This window comes from Rattus norvegicus, chromosome 2, assembly GCF_021556685.1.
Source record: "Rattus norvegicus strain SHRSP/BbbUtx chromosome 2, alternate assembly SHRSP_T2T, whole genome shotgun sequence".
Classification (NCBI taxonomy): Eukaryota; Metazoa; Chordata; class Mammalia; order Rodentia; family Muridae; genus Rattus; species Rattus norvegicus.
Window position 1 is genome coordinate 146,126,776 of NC_141535.1, and position 17,897 is coordinate 146,144,672.

The 17,897-nt window shown below is 36.8% G+C and overlaps 1 protein-coding gene across 50 annotated transcripts in view; it reads left to right on the forward strand.

The window, feature by feature from the left end:
* Mbnl1 (muscleblind-like splicing regulator 1) overlaps positions 1-14,958 on the forward strand; it is a 167,892-nt gene extending 152,934 nt beyond the window's left edge. For 16 of the 50 annotated variants that reach the window (XM_087616795.1, XM_087616840.1, XM_087616870.1 and 13 more), the window contains 5 exons: positions 460-613; positions 6,240-6,275; positions 6,956-7,050; positions 9,873-9,947; positions 11,606-14,956. In XM_087616795.1, the coding sequence (XP_087472921.1) occupies positions 460-613; positions 6,240-6,275; positions 6,956-7,050; positions 9,873-9,929 (342 nt within the window). In that variant the 3' untranslated portion in view covers positions 9,930-9,947; positions 11,606-14,956. 50 annotated transcript variants of the gene reach the window in all.
* Positions 14,959-17,897: the final 2,939 nt, after the last annotated feature.

A 17,897-nucleotide genomic window follows, 5' to 3' on the forward strand; every position in this document is an offset into this window, starting at 1 on the left:
AAGAAAAGTTTGCATGCTCTGGGACATTTGCATGTGTCAGCAGATTGGGGAGGGCAGAGCTGGCAGGACACAGCCAGTCACTGTACAGTTCACTATTAACAGTGCTTCTACTCCGCAGTCCTCTGGGGCTTGCACTGCAGCCTTCCTTCTTTCCCAAATAGATGGCTTCTCACAGGAAGCCTGAAGCATTATGGGACATAAAACACCTTACTCATTGTAACATGTGCTCTCTCGTTATTAGTGGGCTTTTGTTGTGGACAAAATAATGCTTCCTTTAAAGCTTTTATCTTGCTTAATTTCTTTAATTGGTTTTATCAACTGGATTTTTTTCCCGTGGGTAGTTGAGTGTCCTGCTGCTTGCTTGCTCGTGCTCCCTAACAGTTCTAGCCTACAACTGATTTTTCTTTTTTTCTTTTTCTCTTTTTACTGGTATTTGTTTTTATACTATTCACTGAACAGGGAATTCCTCAAGCTGTACTTCCCCCATTGCCAAAGAGGCCTGCTCTTGAAAAAACCAACGGTGCCACCGCAGTCTTTAACACGGGTATTTTCCAATACCAACAGGCTCTAGCCAACATGCAGTTACAGCAGCATACAGCGTTCCTCCCACCAGGTAAGGGCGTGGGCTTGCTCCTGGATGCATCTGTTATGATCTACACAGGTTCAGCTGTTAGCGCAGGTAGTACCTGCAGTGCAGGTTAGCTGTTAATCAGAGAGAGGGTGCATGCTAAGGTAGTCGACCGGGAAGACACATTCAGTTCTCTTATGTGGCTTTCCTTTAAAAATGAAAATTGCAGCTTACTGAGACAGACATGCTTTATATATTTTTGGTGTTTATGCTATTTGGAATTGAAATATTCTCTTTTTTTTCTCTTTCCTCAACACTGTTGTATGTTTGTCAAGCTGTGTTATGATGCTCTCCTGCTGTAAGACCCCTTTGCCTTCAAGATTTCACAATTTTATGAAATGACTCAATTTTGACATTTTCAACCTTTAGTTTGCAAAGTAGACAGTAAAAATTTATTTATTCTAGAGCTCTTAAAATGTGCTCTTCGTATTAATTATGCATAGCTAAAATTATTCTTGTTCCTGTGCTGAAGCTGAAGTAGCCCTAAGTTCCCTTGGTGTTTTAATTTGCTGCTTAGTCATCCCCTGGTATTCCTGTTTTATGCTGAGTCATGCAGCCATGATTCAGTTAATTTTCAGTTCGGTCACATACATATACTCCATACTAAAAGCTCACTTAGTTGGCTAGAAATTTACTATTTAAATATTCTTAATTTATTTCATAAGTCTTTAAACCTTTTTTTACCTTATGCTTTGAAATAAATCACCAGACACACTAATCTGTTTTTCTTTCTTATACAGTTTTATTTTGAGAACACTGGAAAAAAATATATATATATATATTTGATAAAAATAATTTGTTAATAGGTTAGTAATGAATGGCTAGTTGTGTGCATCAGGAATCTAGCATGTTGGACTCTGGTCACAGTTTTAGACAGTCTCAGTTCTGTGATATTATAGAATGAGATAGTTTATTTTAGACTTATTAGCAAATTAATACATAATGATCATATTAGATGTTACTGGAAAACAAAGCTTTTTGTATAGTTTATTTCTGAAAACTGGCCATTTACACATAGAATCAGCTATATCACATACATTAGCTAGATGAAATATTTCATTAAAATGTTCCAGGATTAAATGATAGGCATACTCTCAAAATACATTGTTCAGACTGCCTGATAGGGGTACCTAAGGCTTCATGCAGCTCGATGGCCATCCTATTGTGTTTGTAGATAGGAATGCTTGGGTCGATGCTTCCTAGGGTTGCACAGACAGACACAGCACAAACTTCTGTGTCTAGTGGTTTTTGTTCAGGTTTTGGGGACATTTGTGTACTTATTTACAAATTCTTTGGCTTGAAAAATGTTGGTAATTTTATCTTCAAATCCTTTTAGAACTAAAGGAAGTCAATCTTGCCATAGGTTCAAATATAATCACATGTGTAGTATCTTGGACAAAAATAGGCTCATTTCCCAACATCTACCATTTTATATTTATATTAATTTAATATTATATATATAATATAGGATTATAGATAAGTGAAATAGTCTATTAACTACAATGTAATTTAGAAGATACACTGCAGTTTTCACAGCTGAGATTTTTAGAGCTCTGAGGTCTGTGCTTCAACAGTAACTGTAGATCTGCGTGTTTAATTGAAAGCACAGTGAAGCACAGTTTGCTAACTCTGCACAACAGGCGGCCACAGCGAGTCAGGGGTGAGAGTGAAACTAACCATCCAGCTAAAAGAAAACAAAACAAACAAGCCCACATATTTAAGAAAAGAATTAGACGGACATAGCATCTGTTCATGTGATCTACCATTCACAACTCTATCCATCCATGTGTCTGTCCATCAGCTCCCTGACCTCTCTTTCCCTCCCTCCTTCCCTTGTCTTTGTGTCTGTCTTGCCTTTGACTTCTTGCTCAGCACACATGATTACATGCCCTGTAGGGTGCTGCTATTTACACTAGAGATGCCAGGCTCCTGACCACCTGGGGGATGTCCAGAAGCAGGTAGAGAGCACATGCTCCCTAGCCCCACAGGACTCCTTGGTTTTCCATAGTCATTCCAAAGAGCCACGTTTGGCTCAGTGCTGTGCTTGCCAAACACTTTTTAGACGTCTTCCTCTTTTTTTCTCCAACCCAAAGTTTGGCTTGAGTGTTCCCAGTGAGAAACATGGGATCTAGTGAAGTGTAACAGTTTGTCACTAAGTTACATGGCTTTTGAGATTCTTAGCAGAACTTTAAGGGAACTGGGCTTGTGTCTCAGTATCTGTGAGTCTGTTATATAACTACACTAAAAGGAACTTCAGAAAACAGCCCTTACAAACACCAAGCTCCACACCTCTTTTATACCCTTTATCTTATTTAAAATATAATAAATATAACTATTTTATTAAGTTCAGTGCCGTTTATTGCTTGTTTGATTGATCTTTCAGTTTTAGCTACACAGCTTCTTGTTTTATATTACTCTTCAGAATTAAGTTGATCATTAACACAGACCAGGTATAATCTAGGGCCTCTTTATGCCATAAAAAATGATTTCACCCTTTAGATATGCCAGAAGTAAGATTTTCAGTGACACTGATTTTATTTTATTTTATTTTTGCCTTAAATATAAATGAAGGCAAGTTCTAATTTCACTGGACCTGAAGGAAGTAAAGTACATCCCTGAGAGAATTTTGAGGCCATCCTCTGGTATCTGTCCTCCTCTGTTTCCTCCCTTGTGTAGCCCAAGTTCTGAGATGTTCTTCTTTTTACGTTCCATCCCCATGTCTTACTGTAACCATTACACGTTTGCAAGATCTTGAATACAAGTATCCTGGACTGAACTCATGAGCTCCTATGTAGCCTGTGCCTTAAGAATCTGCCCATGGCAAAGTGATGGGAAAGAATGGGCCTCGAGTCTAACAACTCCTGGCTCCACAGACTTCTGTGTCCTCCAGCTTGAGTTTTCCGTAATGTTTTTCCTTCCTTGGAAATATATCACTTCTCTCTACCTACCATATTTCTCTCAACCAATGTTGGCAGACACTTTTTGAAAGAGGTAAACCAGTTTACTTAAAGCAACCTCTCTGTTGGCTCACGTTACCGCACTACAAGAAATAAAAGAAAAGGGCAGGAAGGTGATAGATGGTGCTGTAGGTGTTTGGACCAGAGAGGCAGAGAAATCTTTAGCCTGTTGCTTTTGTTATAATCAATATAAGTATAAACATTTATAGTTTTTTATTTATATTTAAAATATTTATAGATAATAAAAATAAGGAAACTATCAGCATATTTGAATATCAGTTTTAATATTTTAATTGACTAATTTTAAGTAATAAAACCATATTTATTATTTTTAGAATACCTCAAATTATCTTTATAGTCCTTTCTATAAACTTAAATAAGCAAAAATTATCATATAGACATTCCAATTAGATCCCTGACTATAACATTTTCTATCTTCTGTTTATTTTTTCTCCTTAACGTATTAGTAATTATACTTTTAATTTGCTTATAAATTATCATCCTATTTTTTTATCTTCACACAGATAATTAAAATTTGAACTTAAAAGGTAATGTAATTACAGTGACACATATCTCAGAACCACACCATTCTGCTGTGCAAACATCTTTCTAGGAGAAATTGGCAGTTGATCAAATTCGCAAAAACTTTTGTTATACGGAAACCGAGGGAAATTTTAAATTGACCATTTGTGCATCATTAGTAAATTAACCCATTGGAAATAGAAATGAATATTATGGTCATTTCAAAAAATGGCTTTTGGTTTTGGTAAAAGGGTCCTACAGCACCGTGTCCATATTTGTGAGTTACTGCACCCCAGCCAGTACTTTCCTCGCTGCCTTGTGTTTATTTGCTATGAGTCCCTTCTGAAGCTGCGTGCATTGGTTACGATGATAACGAGGCTGATAACCCAAACTAAAATTCAATCAGGGAGAGTTAAGGTTTTAGAGGCTTTAACTGTATAAGGCCAGCTCACCTCCAGCATGCGCGGGCTCAATTGTGCATGAGGGGATGGAATACGGTAGGCAAACTGTAGCATCGTACTCAATTCAAAACCTATCACTTGGATAATTGTTCAATGGCTTCAGTGTCCCTTAAAGCAGCACACTCTACTGCTTCATTTTCCTTCGCCATTTCTTGTCCCGCCCTCCTGCCCTGGGAGGTAGTGCTCATTCAGAATCTAGACCCAGCGTTTAGTTGTGCTTGCTCTGTTGTCTCAAATTATATTCTGTCATTGGTCTCTTCTGTTGTTCTTGTTGCCCTTTCCCAGGTCTTTATACAGGAGTAGTAGCAAATTACAAATCTACTCAAGTGTCTTAACATGCTGTGTCCCCACAGAATATTAGCTTGCTTCCCTAGATGCAGTATTCAGTTTAATCTGGCCTCCCTGCCCATAGTCAGACATCAATAGCAGAGGAACTGCAGATGTAACTACAATGCCAGTTGAGCGATCTGCACTCCAGCTATGTTTCTCAATGGCAGTTGGGTGTGTAAAACCGCCTCTGACAGGATCAGTTGGCAGATACTTTTCTAACAAATGTTCATCACAGATGTGCTAGTATTTAAACAGGGTATGCCAAGATTCAGAGATTTAGATCGAAATATAAAACCATTTTATATTTTAAAACTTAGACATCTAAAATAATCTTGTAGCGCGAACATGTTCTCCGTATGTGAGTGCAGCATGTACTTGGTAAAATAGGCAGGTTTTCAGTGCTTGCGTGCCAGAGAACATGAGTGTTTGTACTTAGTTCCCACGTTCCGACCACCGGGGCTAATGCCTCACTTGCGACCTGCGCATCCTCATTATCTCCCACTCAGGGTCTTATGGAAGTCTAATTAGCAAATTCTTGCCTTTGAGTTTTTGTAAATATTGGCTAATCCAAGAAGTCTTGTTGGTCTAGCAGTGAAAAGCAGTCTCTTTTGCCAGATACCAACAGATAAACTAGTTTGAGATTCCGAAGAAAATATGCTTCCCCACAATACATTTTCTGCATTTGAGTTCTAAACTGAAGAAATGAATTTTCACTTTTTTGCATACTGTTTGTTTATTGCTTCGTAGCTCTCTAAATAAAGCTTCTGTCTAGATGGTTACAGCTTTGTGTGTGTCTGTATGCTTGCTGCTACAGTGAGCAGAGGAACAAAGCCCAGGAGTTAAAATGAGTTTCTGTTCACTCCATTGTCCAGCCAGTTTTGTGCATTGAAGTTTTTAGCATTTTAATAGTAAATGTTATTTCTAATTATTCAGTTTATTTAGTCTAGAGAAAACATTAATGTATTCTTGTGTCACATTTGGAAGTAGCATAGCAGTGAGAGAGCTAGCAGCTGGGTCAAAACCAAAGCATTACAGAATTTCTTCTAAAGAATTAAATAGGTGTAAATTTTCTTGAGAGTGCTCTATTTGTAGGCAGCAGTTAAGAGAAACAAAGTATACCAGCACACAGTGAACTGGCTTTCACTCTTCCCTCGGGACTAGTTCTAACCGACCACTGTGCTACTGTGTGATTTGATCGTGCTGACATGTACATGCCACTGTTCCCAGAATAACAATTTTTCTTCTTTGTTCAAATGAATTTTCTAATTACACGTGTGATGGGATGTTTTAATTCTTTTCCCTTTTCAAATCCACCTTCCTGTTGCAATGCATGATGGGCAGGCTCAATATTGTGCATGACACCCGCTACAAGTGTTGGTAGGTGCCAGCTTTGTTTCTTGATTATCTTAAACCTATGGTGCATCTCACAGCCCCTCAAAATCCACTGCTAAGTTTAACTTTTATCTATTGGGCAAGTCCATTTCCTTTTTACTAACACTTGTCAATTAAATGACATTTTCTATTTAATTGACATGGTCCCACATAAATGTTTTCTTTCCACACAAGTTTCCTTTAGTCACTATTAGTGGATTTTGATTGGACTATGAGTTCTGGTATATAAAAACAAGTCTATCTCATAAAAGTAATGATTGTATATTTTCATAATAGTGAATAATAAAAAATAACTTATTCAAATGGATAACTGTTCAAAGTAAATACCTATATTTTATTTTATACTCTAATGTCTATAAACACTATATAAAATTCTTGTTTTTTAACTTAGCAAATTAAGCCTGTTTGTGTCAATTTTCTTGATTTAATGGTAACAAGCTTTTTCCCCCCCTTTTTTTTTCTCTTTCATCCCTCCCTTCCCTTCTCTCCTTGGAATGTTGTCCTGCTTTGCGCTGTGATTGCATGTCACTCGCTGGTGATGATGTCCTGTCACATGGCTTCTTGCTATGATAAATACCATGCCCAATGATCTCCTCCATGTTGCCATGGTTTCCATATTGCTACACTCTTCTGTATGTTTGCTTATATGATTTTCCCTCCGAAAGTTCCCATGGTGCACGGTGCTACGCCAGCCACTGTGTCCGCAGCAACAACATCTGCCACAAGTGTTCCCTTCGCTGCAACAGCCACAGCCAACCAGGTTTGCTAATTTACAGCTTTGTTTCTTAAAAACCAACTCTTAAGAGGGCCAGTTCAACAGCTTTGACGTTAGCACATGCATCTCCCTTTATGCTCAGTGGGAGTCGTGTGTATGGGAGAGCTGTAGAGGGTGCTTTCATGAGCATGGGTTTTCAAAGATACCTCTTGTTGGCCTACACATTCTCTTTATGACTAGCAGCAGATTCCTTTTACGCCATTTGTAAATGCTCCAAAGTTTTCGCAGCTCTTTTTCTGAAGCTACTAAACTGATATTTACACAAGCAATTCTCATTTTTCTTAACTAATCTGTATTTTGGCCAACCAAAATGAAAGCAATTATGATATTATTAAAGCATCTGAAATATATATTTTTAGTTCTTTCCTAAATACTTTATAAAAAAGAAAATATATAAATGTATTTCTATGCCACAAATGACCACTCTTGTAAATAGTTATTTTTATATAATTTTAATAAGCAAATTGCTTTCTAAAATTAATTACTTTTATATATAGCATCTTTCAGCTATGATTCTTGCTGTTTTAAATGAAAAATGAAATTAAGGTCTCTCATTTCTACAATTAACCTGCATAAATGTTGGAGGTATAGAAAAGATAAAGAAATTATGTATGATAAGTAAGTTACCCTATAATCAGTTAAAGTGTGGAGGAAAAGAACATGCAGATATCACCTATATAAATTTAAGTTACATGGGAAAGAATGGACTATTTAAAGTAAAATGGTCATTTAAGGTATTTAAAATTCAAAAATGGCATTACTTCCACCAGCATTCTCTGAATTTTCTTTAAAGAAAATATTTTCTAGATCTGAACTAATTAAGCTCACATTTTAGAATAAATCTACCCTCAACTATGCAGATGTACATGTTCATAGTTCAGTAGGGTTGGTGATGTATGAAGGGCATTAAAACAGGTTACACATGGCCCAGTGACTGAGGTTACATGGAACCTGGTGAGAGTAAAGAGAGTCCTTGTCAGATGGACTTAGTGTAGCGCCCCTGGGACAAGCGCACCAACTGTGGTTACTATGAGGAACAGACAACTTTTCATTTGTTCAATATATCATATTTGATGAATTTTCAGCTATTAATATAGTCATTAATAACTTTTAAGAACATAATTCCAAATGGATTTAATTATCAGTTTCAGACAAGCCTTGAATACTTCTTTGAAAAAAGTAGTTTTTCAGACGTACCAAAATACACTTGGATTTATACAAACACCTAAGATTCATTTATAAGAACACGAGTGTGTGCATATGTGGCATGATAGTTGGCTTAGCAACAAAATATAGATGGACTCAGTATAGTCCATTTATGGTGCACATGTGTGTCATATATGACTATAGAATTGCTGGTGTAAGCACAACTATAGCAAAGCAAATTCAACATGCCCTTGGCCACTTGGGTTGTAAGGGACACTTTACTTCTTGCATTGTGCTGTGATCATTTCATGCATAATTCTTGGGTCTTCGTACTATTACTATTTTACAAGCAAAGAAAAGAAAATGGATATATATATATACACACATATATTATATCTACATATACATACATATGTATATGCCTACAGTATATTAGCAAGGCTGGAAATAGCTCATGTCACGAAATTCAGCCTGCATGCATGCAGAAGTTTCTAGCTGGCCCTTCCATCTGCATTGGGTGGTGTTGAAGGTCCTGGTATGTTCCGACAGCCCCATCCTTGATGCTTCTACACTGTTGGGTACAACATCCCGTCCTGCCGCAGCAGGAACAATGGTATGAGAGCTTCATTATGCTTGCAGCACATTTCTGTGCCATTTGCCAGTACTGTAAAACTGTAAAATGTCAGCTAAGAAACAATTAAAAGGCACCTAATGAAGTATAGTTTTTAGTAGATCGAGATAGTTGAGGATATTAAAATTAAAACAACAAAAGCCTTCAGGAATGTGAGTTCATTGTTCCCCCAACAGACTTTCTGAAGTGGTCTTAGTATCTTTGTACAGAATAAGTTTAAACACACTCACCACTTGCTTTGCTCAGGTTCACACAGCCAGAAACAAATCAGTGTTGGTAAAACCAGTGTCCTCAGTCCTCTGCTACACTCAAGCTGTGGGGTTACCTCTCCCATTTACCAGTCTTTAATTGGAGCTTGAAGGAGAATCAAATCACAAGTTCAATTTCCTGGCTCTTGTGTATTGGAAAAAGTAACCTCTGTACTGGTTTCTTTTTGTGTTTTTCTCCGGCTGTCTGACTACTTGCCTATTTCAAATGCAATGAAATGTATAGTAATGCTGAAGTCTGCTCAGGAGAAAACCCGTTCTCTTTCCAAGTTATTTTTTAATTGCTATTTTGTAATTCACACCTGGTATTTTTAATTTGAGGCAAAAGTTAAACACTGATCTGAATGAAGTGTTAGAAATTTGCTTTCACAAAATTAGGCAAGACATTTTTTATTCTTGATCTCAGTATTTTTGCTAAGAATTTGAAACTACGGGGTGTATGCGTGCGAGTGTGCGTGTGTAGGCCAACAAAAAGGGCTTCTTTTAACAACTGCTCTGCATGAAGTTTTGATAGCTGAACTTCTCTTAACTTCCTAAGTACTGGTAACATTTGTAGAATAGTGTTTAACATGAAGACTACAAGCAGTGAGTTACTTCTCTGGCATTTGCATTTACATTAACTTAATGTCATATTGACCAGATGAGGGCTGTCACTTCACAGCTGAATCTCACTGTTTTTATAAGTTTAATATTAAGATGTTTTCACCTCTTGGTGGTTGGCTTGCTTGCATGGATCATTCATTAAACAATTTTTTATTTGCTAGATACCCATAATATCTGCCGAACATCTGACTAGCCACAAGTATGTTACCCAGATGTAGAGCTGTCGTCACAAAACAGTAAGTTTATTATGCAATGTAACCACTCTATATTTGTGGTTAGAATATGTTAATATTTAAAATACAAAATATTGAAAGACAATGTATTTTGAGTTTTTATTTCATATTACAAATAAATATAATCACAAATAAAATATAGCAAAGGTAATTAGAAGACATGAGTTAAGGCTTCATGAGCTTATACCTTAAAGGTGCCTTAAAGCCACAGACCAGGATTTTGGGCTATATGGGAATTCATTTTCTGCTGCAGTCCTCCCACACTGGTGTGAAAACGGTGAATATATAAATAAGTGGATGTGACTGTACCTCAAGGAAATGCTTGTTTTCAAAATAGACAGTGGACTGGATTTGGCTCAATAGGCAGTTATTTGGAGACTTGGCATAAGCTATTATTTTATTTTAACGATTATTTCACTCATTCCTATATAAGAGTATATACCCACCTCATCTCATGTATGACTGTATACAATACAGTATACAGTAGAGAACAATACTCCATCCATGTCTTTATTTGGAGCTCGAATCAACTATTTATCATTTGAATATTTAGTGCTTCAAGACAGCTAGTCTGATGACTAGAGTTCAGAAGATACTGCTGTTCCTCTCAAGGGCATAGGGACTTCTGCTTGCTCTCCATAGCATTGTTTCCAGTACCTGCAAAGTTGCCTAATTTCCATCCATAGAGCACAGATGTATTCAACATATACAAACTGTAGTTAGATCATGCAGTTAGAAGCATGACAAGAACTTACATTTTTCCATGTACAAAGAGCCAGTTAAAACTCAGTCCTGTCGGTGGGCAGATGATGGTTCTTTGTTGCCTCCTTTTATTTGCTTGATGACATATTTGCAAGTAAGGTTTGGCACTGCTCTGTGTTAGTTTCCATGTTAGTGTTTTAATGATGTGAATGATCTCACAACAATCGGAGCACTCGGAATGAGCTTTCTTTGAGGCAGAGGTGCGAGAGCTTCTCTTCTCAGTAGTTATGAAAGAAGGCATTTGGATAGTGAAGGCTTGTGTAAGACACCCTGACGTGGGGACAGAACACAGGTCAGGTCTGCAGAAGTAGTAAAAAACAAGGGAGGAGAATCCATAGCAAGAGCCAGACACATAGATTCCAGAGGAAAGAGAAAGGAGGCCAGAGAGTGAGAGGCATTTACAGAAGAAATGAGCCACAAGTGAGGAGCCCTGCCAAAGATATATTGCAGTTGACAGTATTTAAGTAAACCCTTGTCCATTTTGAAAGCTCTCTCAGAGTAGTTCTGGTCAGGCACGATGGTACATACCTTTCATCCCAGCATGTGGTAAGCAAAAGTGAATGGATTTCTGTGAATTTAAGGACAGCCTGGTCTACATAACAAGCACCAGACTAGGCAGGATATACAGTAAGACCCTGTCTCAAAAAAAGAGGAGAGGGATAAAAAACAGTTCCTTCATAGTTGGTCAAGCACACACAAGTTGGAATAAGCACACTACTTTGTTGGTTACAAAGTTTAGAAGGAATTTTGGTCAGCATGTTGTCAGCATATGTATCACAATGTGTGTGTGTGTGTGTGTGTGTGTGCATGCATGTATGTGGTATATGTATATTACTATATATTGAAAAATGTTTTAAGTAATTATATTTTCTAACAAACTGTCTCTTTTCCTATTCTAGATCATACAAAGAGGAAAGGACAGTGTGCTTGATTAGAGTAAGGACGACGTCATTAGCCATATTGTATATACCGTCAAGCAACACACACAAAAATCCCTCAGCCACAAGACATCCACATATTGCATGTTAACCAGAAGAAAAGACAACATGGGAACCTGCTGCACACTGTTGCCTACACACTTTGTACATCCAATTGGTATTTGTGCTGAGGTGATATTCCTATCTAAAACAACAACATTGTCTTTCTTTTGTAGCACAGAGTTATGCATTAAAATATGCATACATAATTAGTTTCCTATATATTCATGCCATCTTGAAAAGACAGACTGTGGTGTAACCATGATTCTATTATGTATTGGTACGTCTGTAGACCAAGATATAATTTTTTAAAAATAAGTTTATTTCTTTCAAGGTTTACAAGTAACAAAGGTGCACCTTGTATTTAAAATCGCCATTAGAGCTGAGAGCGCGCATGCACAGTCATTTTTGTTTAAGAGTAATATTTTTACTGTAATAGATTGTAAGACATGGTGAGGGAGGGATCTGACAGAGATGAATGTGCCAAGCAAAACCACAACTGTGTATATTTTAAAGCACATCATGGCTTTAAGTACCATGTTGTTAAGGATTCTCATGAAGTGCCATAGACTGTACATCAGATTAGAGTATTATTTCTTCAGTGTTATTGTTTTCGGAGCCACATTCTGTTGCTTATTTGCTAGAACTAATCAATCAAAGGGCACCATTCTTTTCTTTTTTTTTTTTGTTTTTGAAACCAAAGCTGTCTCAGAAATGGCCAATTTAACTCTACAGTAACAATAGACAGCACAACACAAACTCAATACAGATAACCTTTCACATACTGGAGATATATATAATAGATATATGAAATTATTTTAATGCATTGTAGTGTAATATTTATGCATACTCTACTATATAACATGTTATTCAAAAGGGATATGCCATTTCTGAGACACAATAACAAAAAATGTTTGAGGAAATTATTTTGCTTCTATTTATAGCCTCTGTCAAAAGTCAAAAGACTATAAATGCTTTGCAGAAATGGGTTCACGTTTGCGTAAATGCTTCATCACAGTCACATTCAAAATAGTGACTCTAAACCAAGAGAACAGCACTGTCATCAGATGCATGATAAACCAAAATATGAAAATGGGAAATGTTTAATTAACCTAGTAATTGGGTGGGTTAAGTACATGGGTGAATTTTATATGTGATTCTTTTGTTCAGATTAACTGCTTATAGCCTTAGAAAGCCTTTTAAAAATTTTAAAATAGATGTGCATTCAGTTTTTAAGAATGGATTCATCCAAAGGAATTCCCCTTTTTGTGGTTTGGATGTTACAGCTAGTAAAGGATATTTTTGCTCTGCTCAGCAGTTCTAGAAATCGCTGAGTAGGGGCCAGGTCACTGGCAGTGCTAGTGTGGGATGGGAGAGGTGAGAGTTCTGTTATAGAACTTTCCATACTCCCAAGTTTACTGCAAGTTTTTACGCTTGAGAGAGACGCTTTCTAATATAAGACTGATGTGTTGATTTTACTGATTGTACTGTACATCTATTAAAGCCTTAGATTATTACATTACGGGTTGGAACCCATACCAATGTAATTTCAATCGTGTTAAGAGAGTAATGGTGACTTCACATGTTATTGTAGTTAGTTACATTATAGAATATTACTTATTTTTCTTGTTAAAATGTAGTTTTTCATTTCCTACATTTCTTAGATTTTCATTTTCTATTAACAGTTGAATACCATTTCAGTTTTTAGATTATTGTTTTATTAGATTTTACCAATGAATTTTTCAAAATACAAAAAAATTAAAGTAGTTTTTCTTCATAACATAATCAGTTTTAAATTACATGTAGTGTCATATGAATATCCATATTATTGTCAACTAAATGATTTATATTTTACTGATTTAATATTACAGTGTAAGAATGTCAGTCATTGTTCTTGTCTAGTTTTCATTAAAAGAACAAAGATCTTTTATATGGATATCTTATAAATATATAATCATTGCTAAGTAAGAAGTTAAGTTGTTGCTATGGCAACAATCCTGGCAGACAATTGAGTAATATTTTGATGATTTATTTTGTTTGTAATTAGTTATTATGAGAAGATCTAGATCCTAGATATTAGAATAAAATTTATTTTCTACTGTATCCATTTCAAATGTTAAAGTATTGTTTAATATTTTTGAAATCCCTGAATATCAGGCCTTGTTATAAATAAGCTGCATAATCAATAAATAGAACAAGGGACGTTTTGTTGATAATCCAAATACTCAAAGTTTACGTGAGGAGAATTTTAGCGTGTGTGCAAACTCTTGAGGGTTGATGATGCTGCAATTTAGCATGTTGGGAAGTCTAGAGAGAAGGTTGACTTTTTGCACTTCTGTATATAGTCAAAAGAGAGAAACCTGTATAATAGCAAGATCTTATTTTGAATAAAAACGTCTATAATTACCAGGAGTTTTGTTAAGGCTAATGAAATGACAGACTGAGCAAAATTGCTTGCAAAAGTGGCACAGAGTTAGCACTCCATACCCTTCAAACACGTTGCTTTGCTTTTGTGGACAGCTTGTAGTTTGCCAGGATTTTCCAGCTGGAAAGATTTGCCATCCTTCCGAGATCTCATGACTGACAAAACTCCATTGGGCCAAATCTGCCTGAAGATCATTACCAAAAAATAGCAGGTACTTCAGTCACTAAGATGAAATCGTGGATCAGATATTCCTTACATTGTTTTCAAATCTACTGCATGTTTAAAACTTCAACAAAAAGAGAGAAAGAACTATGCTAAGGACATATATTATTCAGATCGATATCTACCAATTTCAATGGTTTAATGTTCACAAAATGAAATCTTCAAAACAACTATTGACTTTCACAAAATGTAAACCATAAGCAGGCAGACCAGACAGCACACCTGTAGTCCTTCTGTGGTTGTTTTAACCGCTTTAGAGCTTGTTCTTTCCGCAGGTGAAAACAAACTCCAAATTTCACAGTTTTAATTTCCAACTCAGAGCACTCAAAAGAGCAAAATGTGACAATGGCCACTTGTTTAATGACCTGGTTGCCCAGCTGCCCCTCCAGCTGGCTACTGATGTTGCACTTACCAGCAACCCACACTTTCATCTGCTGAAAGGACAATGTGCTCGGCTTTACTATTATGTAATCACAACTTACTTTGCTTGTAGTTGCTTACAATTATGTATTCTGTCTAGGGCTGCGATTTGTTTTATGCTTACTTTATTATTACTGCAGTAGTTGACTTTGCTGTATGGAAAAATAAAGTGAAATTGCCCTAATAAAACTTCTCTTTCTTAAGTATATTTGTGTATGTGAGATTGAGTAGTAAGTTATTTCTGTACATTGCACATCATTTTGTACATCTTTATGAACATAGCCATGTATAAATTTTCTGGTTTTAAAGGATTGCAACAAAGGCAGTGAATACTTTTTGGGCAGTCATCTCTGGGTGCTGAGACACTAAACTGACTGTATCACTGATATTTGACCAGTGCTTTCTAAGAAAGCTCAGCTCTCTTCTCCACTAATGCTCTAGTACTTTAAGTGGTATGTGAGAAGTGTGTGTGTGTGTGTGTGTATGTGTGTGTGTGTGTGTGTGTGTGTGTGTGTGTGTGTGTGATCATGTGACTCATTGTATTTGAATGACCTATAATTTGAAGTCATAATAGCTGGTGATACCTGGTATCCTGTACCTGGTAGCTATGAAGAACAAAGTTTTAATGTAAAGAAATGTGTATTCCTTCATTTAGTTTTATTATGTGTTCACTCTGACCCTTAGATACTTATGGATGGGACAATTTTTTCAAACTGACTGCTCACATGAAAATTGATTCCTTTTAATTTCCAAACTTATTACAAAGAATAATGATGATGATGAATGTGTTGTCATTGATGTGAGTTATAGATGATAGTTCTACTACTTGTTTGAGTTCTCTCAGACATTTATGTTATTCTTAACATATGCAACTACTGTGCATGGCATTCATCAAAAGGAGAAAGCTTTACAGTTTTTTTGAATACCATAAAGAACTGGTTCTCCAGTTCATCTTTCTGGTATCTTTAGATTTTTGTTAAAAATTTACTTTATTCTTTTACTTTCGTACATGTTTTTCTAACTGTATAAGTATATGCCACATGTGTGTGGATGCCTGTGAGAGCCAGAAGACGATGCCAGATCTGTTGTAGCTGTAGTTGCAGGCAGTTGTGGGTACTGGGAGCTGCACTCAGGCCCTCCTAACCATTGAGCCCATCTATCCAGGCTCTATTTCAGGGGTCTTTTAATTGATGAAAATACTACCACAAAAATCCACTGTAATATTGACATTACCCCACATGAAGCAACAACAGTTGAACACACCTGAAAAATACTACATGTAATATTTTTCCTTTTAAACACATCACTCAGAAGGAATTATTACTAGAGAAGTCCTCAGCTCATGGGATGGGACCCTCTGCAAGGTACCAACTCTTTCTTACATGGGAAAAGTAAACTCATTTGCTTTGTCCATTGCTTCACCACCCACCCAAAGGGTTTAGTGTGTGCTTTGGACTGGCCCTGCTACTCAGCAGTGTATAACTGTGCATAATCTTTCTCAGACACTGAAATGGTAGCTTCCTTCATACAGCTAGGCCTCTGCACAGGAAAAGGGAGCCTGCATAACAACACAGTGTTATTTTTCTGTTTGATATAACTCCATTCACGGAAGCATCTCAGGAGCAATCACTCTAGCACTTGAGGTGGTCCACTATACGTTTGGGGACATATCTGTGTTATAGTGGTGCTTAAGAATTTAAAAATATTTGAAAGCTTATGAAATAATCATTTTAAATTCAATCTGTGTGCGTCAAGATGTCTCATTGAAATGACTTTATTATGGCCTTTATTGAGGATGGTCTTTACCATCCTCATCACCCTCTGGCACTGTTTCCACAATGGATTCTAGTGCCAGAAGCAGTGAAAGTGTTCGTTACCAGGACATGTTTGCCCAGGGCCACACTGAATCACAGCCCCGCACCTCAGTTCTCAGGAGGCGGCCAGCAGCTATCCCAGGCCTGTGTTTGGGACACCAAGAAGGCTGTGTCCACGTGTGGGCTGGTGCTCAGTATCTCTTATTCCAAAGCCTGCTGTCAAACTCCCTTGTGAATGGAGAGATGGGAATGAGCCAATGAGGCTATGCTTATCTTATCAAAGACTGATAAGAATTGAACCACAGTAGGATGGTGTCATAAGAGGTTTGCTGCTAAGTTGGGCACTGACAACTTTCTTTGGCTACAAACTAAAGCCACACTACAGTGGTTAAAATGAGGAGCTCGCAACAGGAACATCTGAGCTTACTTCATGATGCTTTAAGGTTTTGATTGAGATAAATTTATTCAACTTTCTATGACAGTTTCCACTTTATGAATTTAGGAGCAAGGGTACAAACATTGCAGGAGGGTTTAGTAGTTTCTAGATGTTTCTCAGGAATTATTTCCAGGATCTCTAAAGCACAGCTTCCCCAGACACTTGCTTTGATAGGGAAACAATTCTTAGGATAACATCTAAAATGCTCTAGTGGGTGCCTAGCATAGAGCAAGTAATGAAAATGTTAACAGGTAATTTTACTGCATCTGTTTTGCAAAGCCCTCCCCTACTTGATCTTTAACTTTCCATTCTACTTCTGGTGTCACCCATTCTAAAAAGAACATGAGCCAGGTATACACACACTGCCTCCATCTGCTGTGCAGTGTGTACTTCTGTCCTTGTGCAGTGCCGAAGCATTATGACTGTCATTAGCACCATGGCACAACAGACTTCTTGTGGTACTTCCCTTCCAGTGAGTGTTTTTAAAAACACAATTAAGGTAATTTCCTCCAGTTATCTTTGAAAGTATAAATTCCATTCTATCTCGAAATGTTTACAGACCTAACCTTGCCCTGAAAGAAACCACTCAGAAACATGGACACTTGGCTATTTTATCCTTTAGATCTTTAATATCTAAATAATAAATAAATGTATCATCATGGAAATTGTGTTGTTTATTATATATATAATATTATATATATATATATATATATGCATCTAAGTGGCACTAATACACTTTGATATATGTTTTATATGTGTGTGCTCAGATTGAATCCAGGGCCTGGTCAATGCTAGGCAAGTGTTCTTGAGTGTTCCTGATTTTAAACTCTACCCCCTACATATTTTGTTGTAAGTTTCTTATACATGCTTAAATTAGTAATTACTTAGTACAAGAAG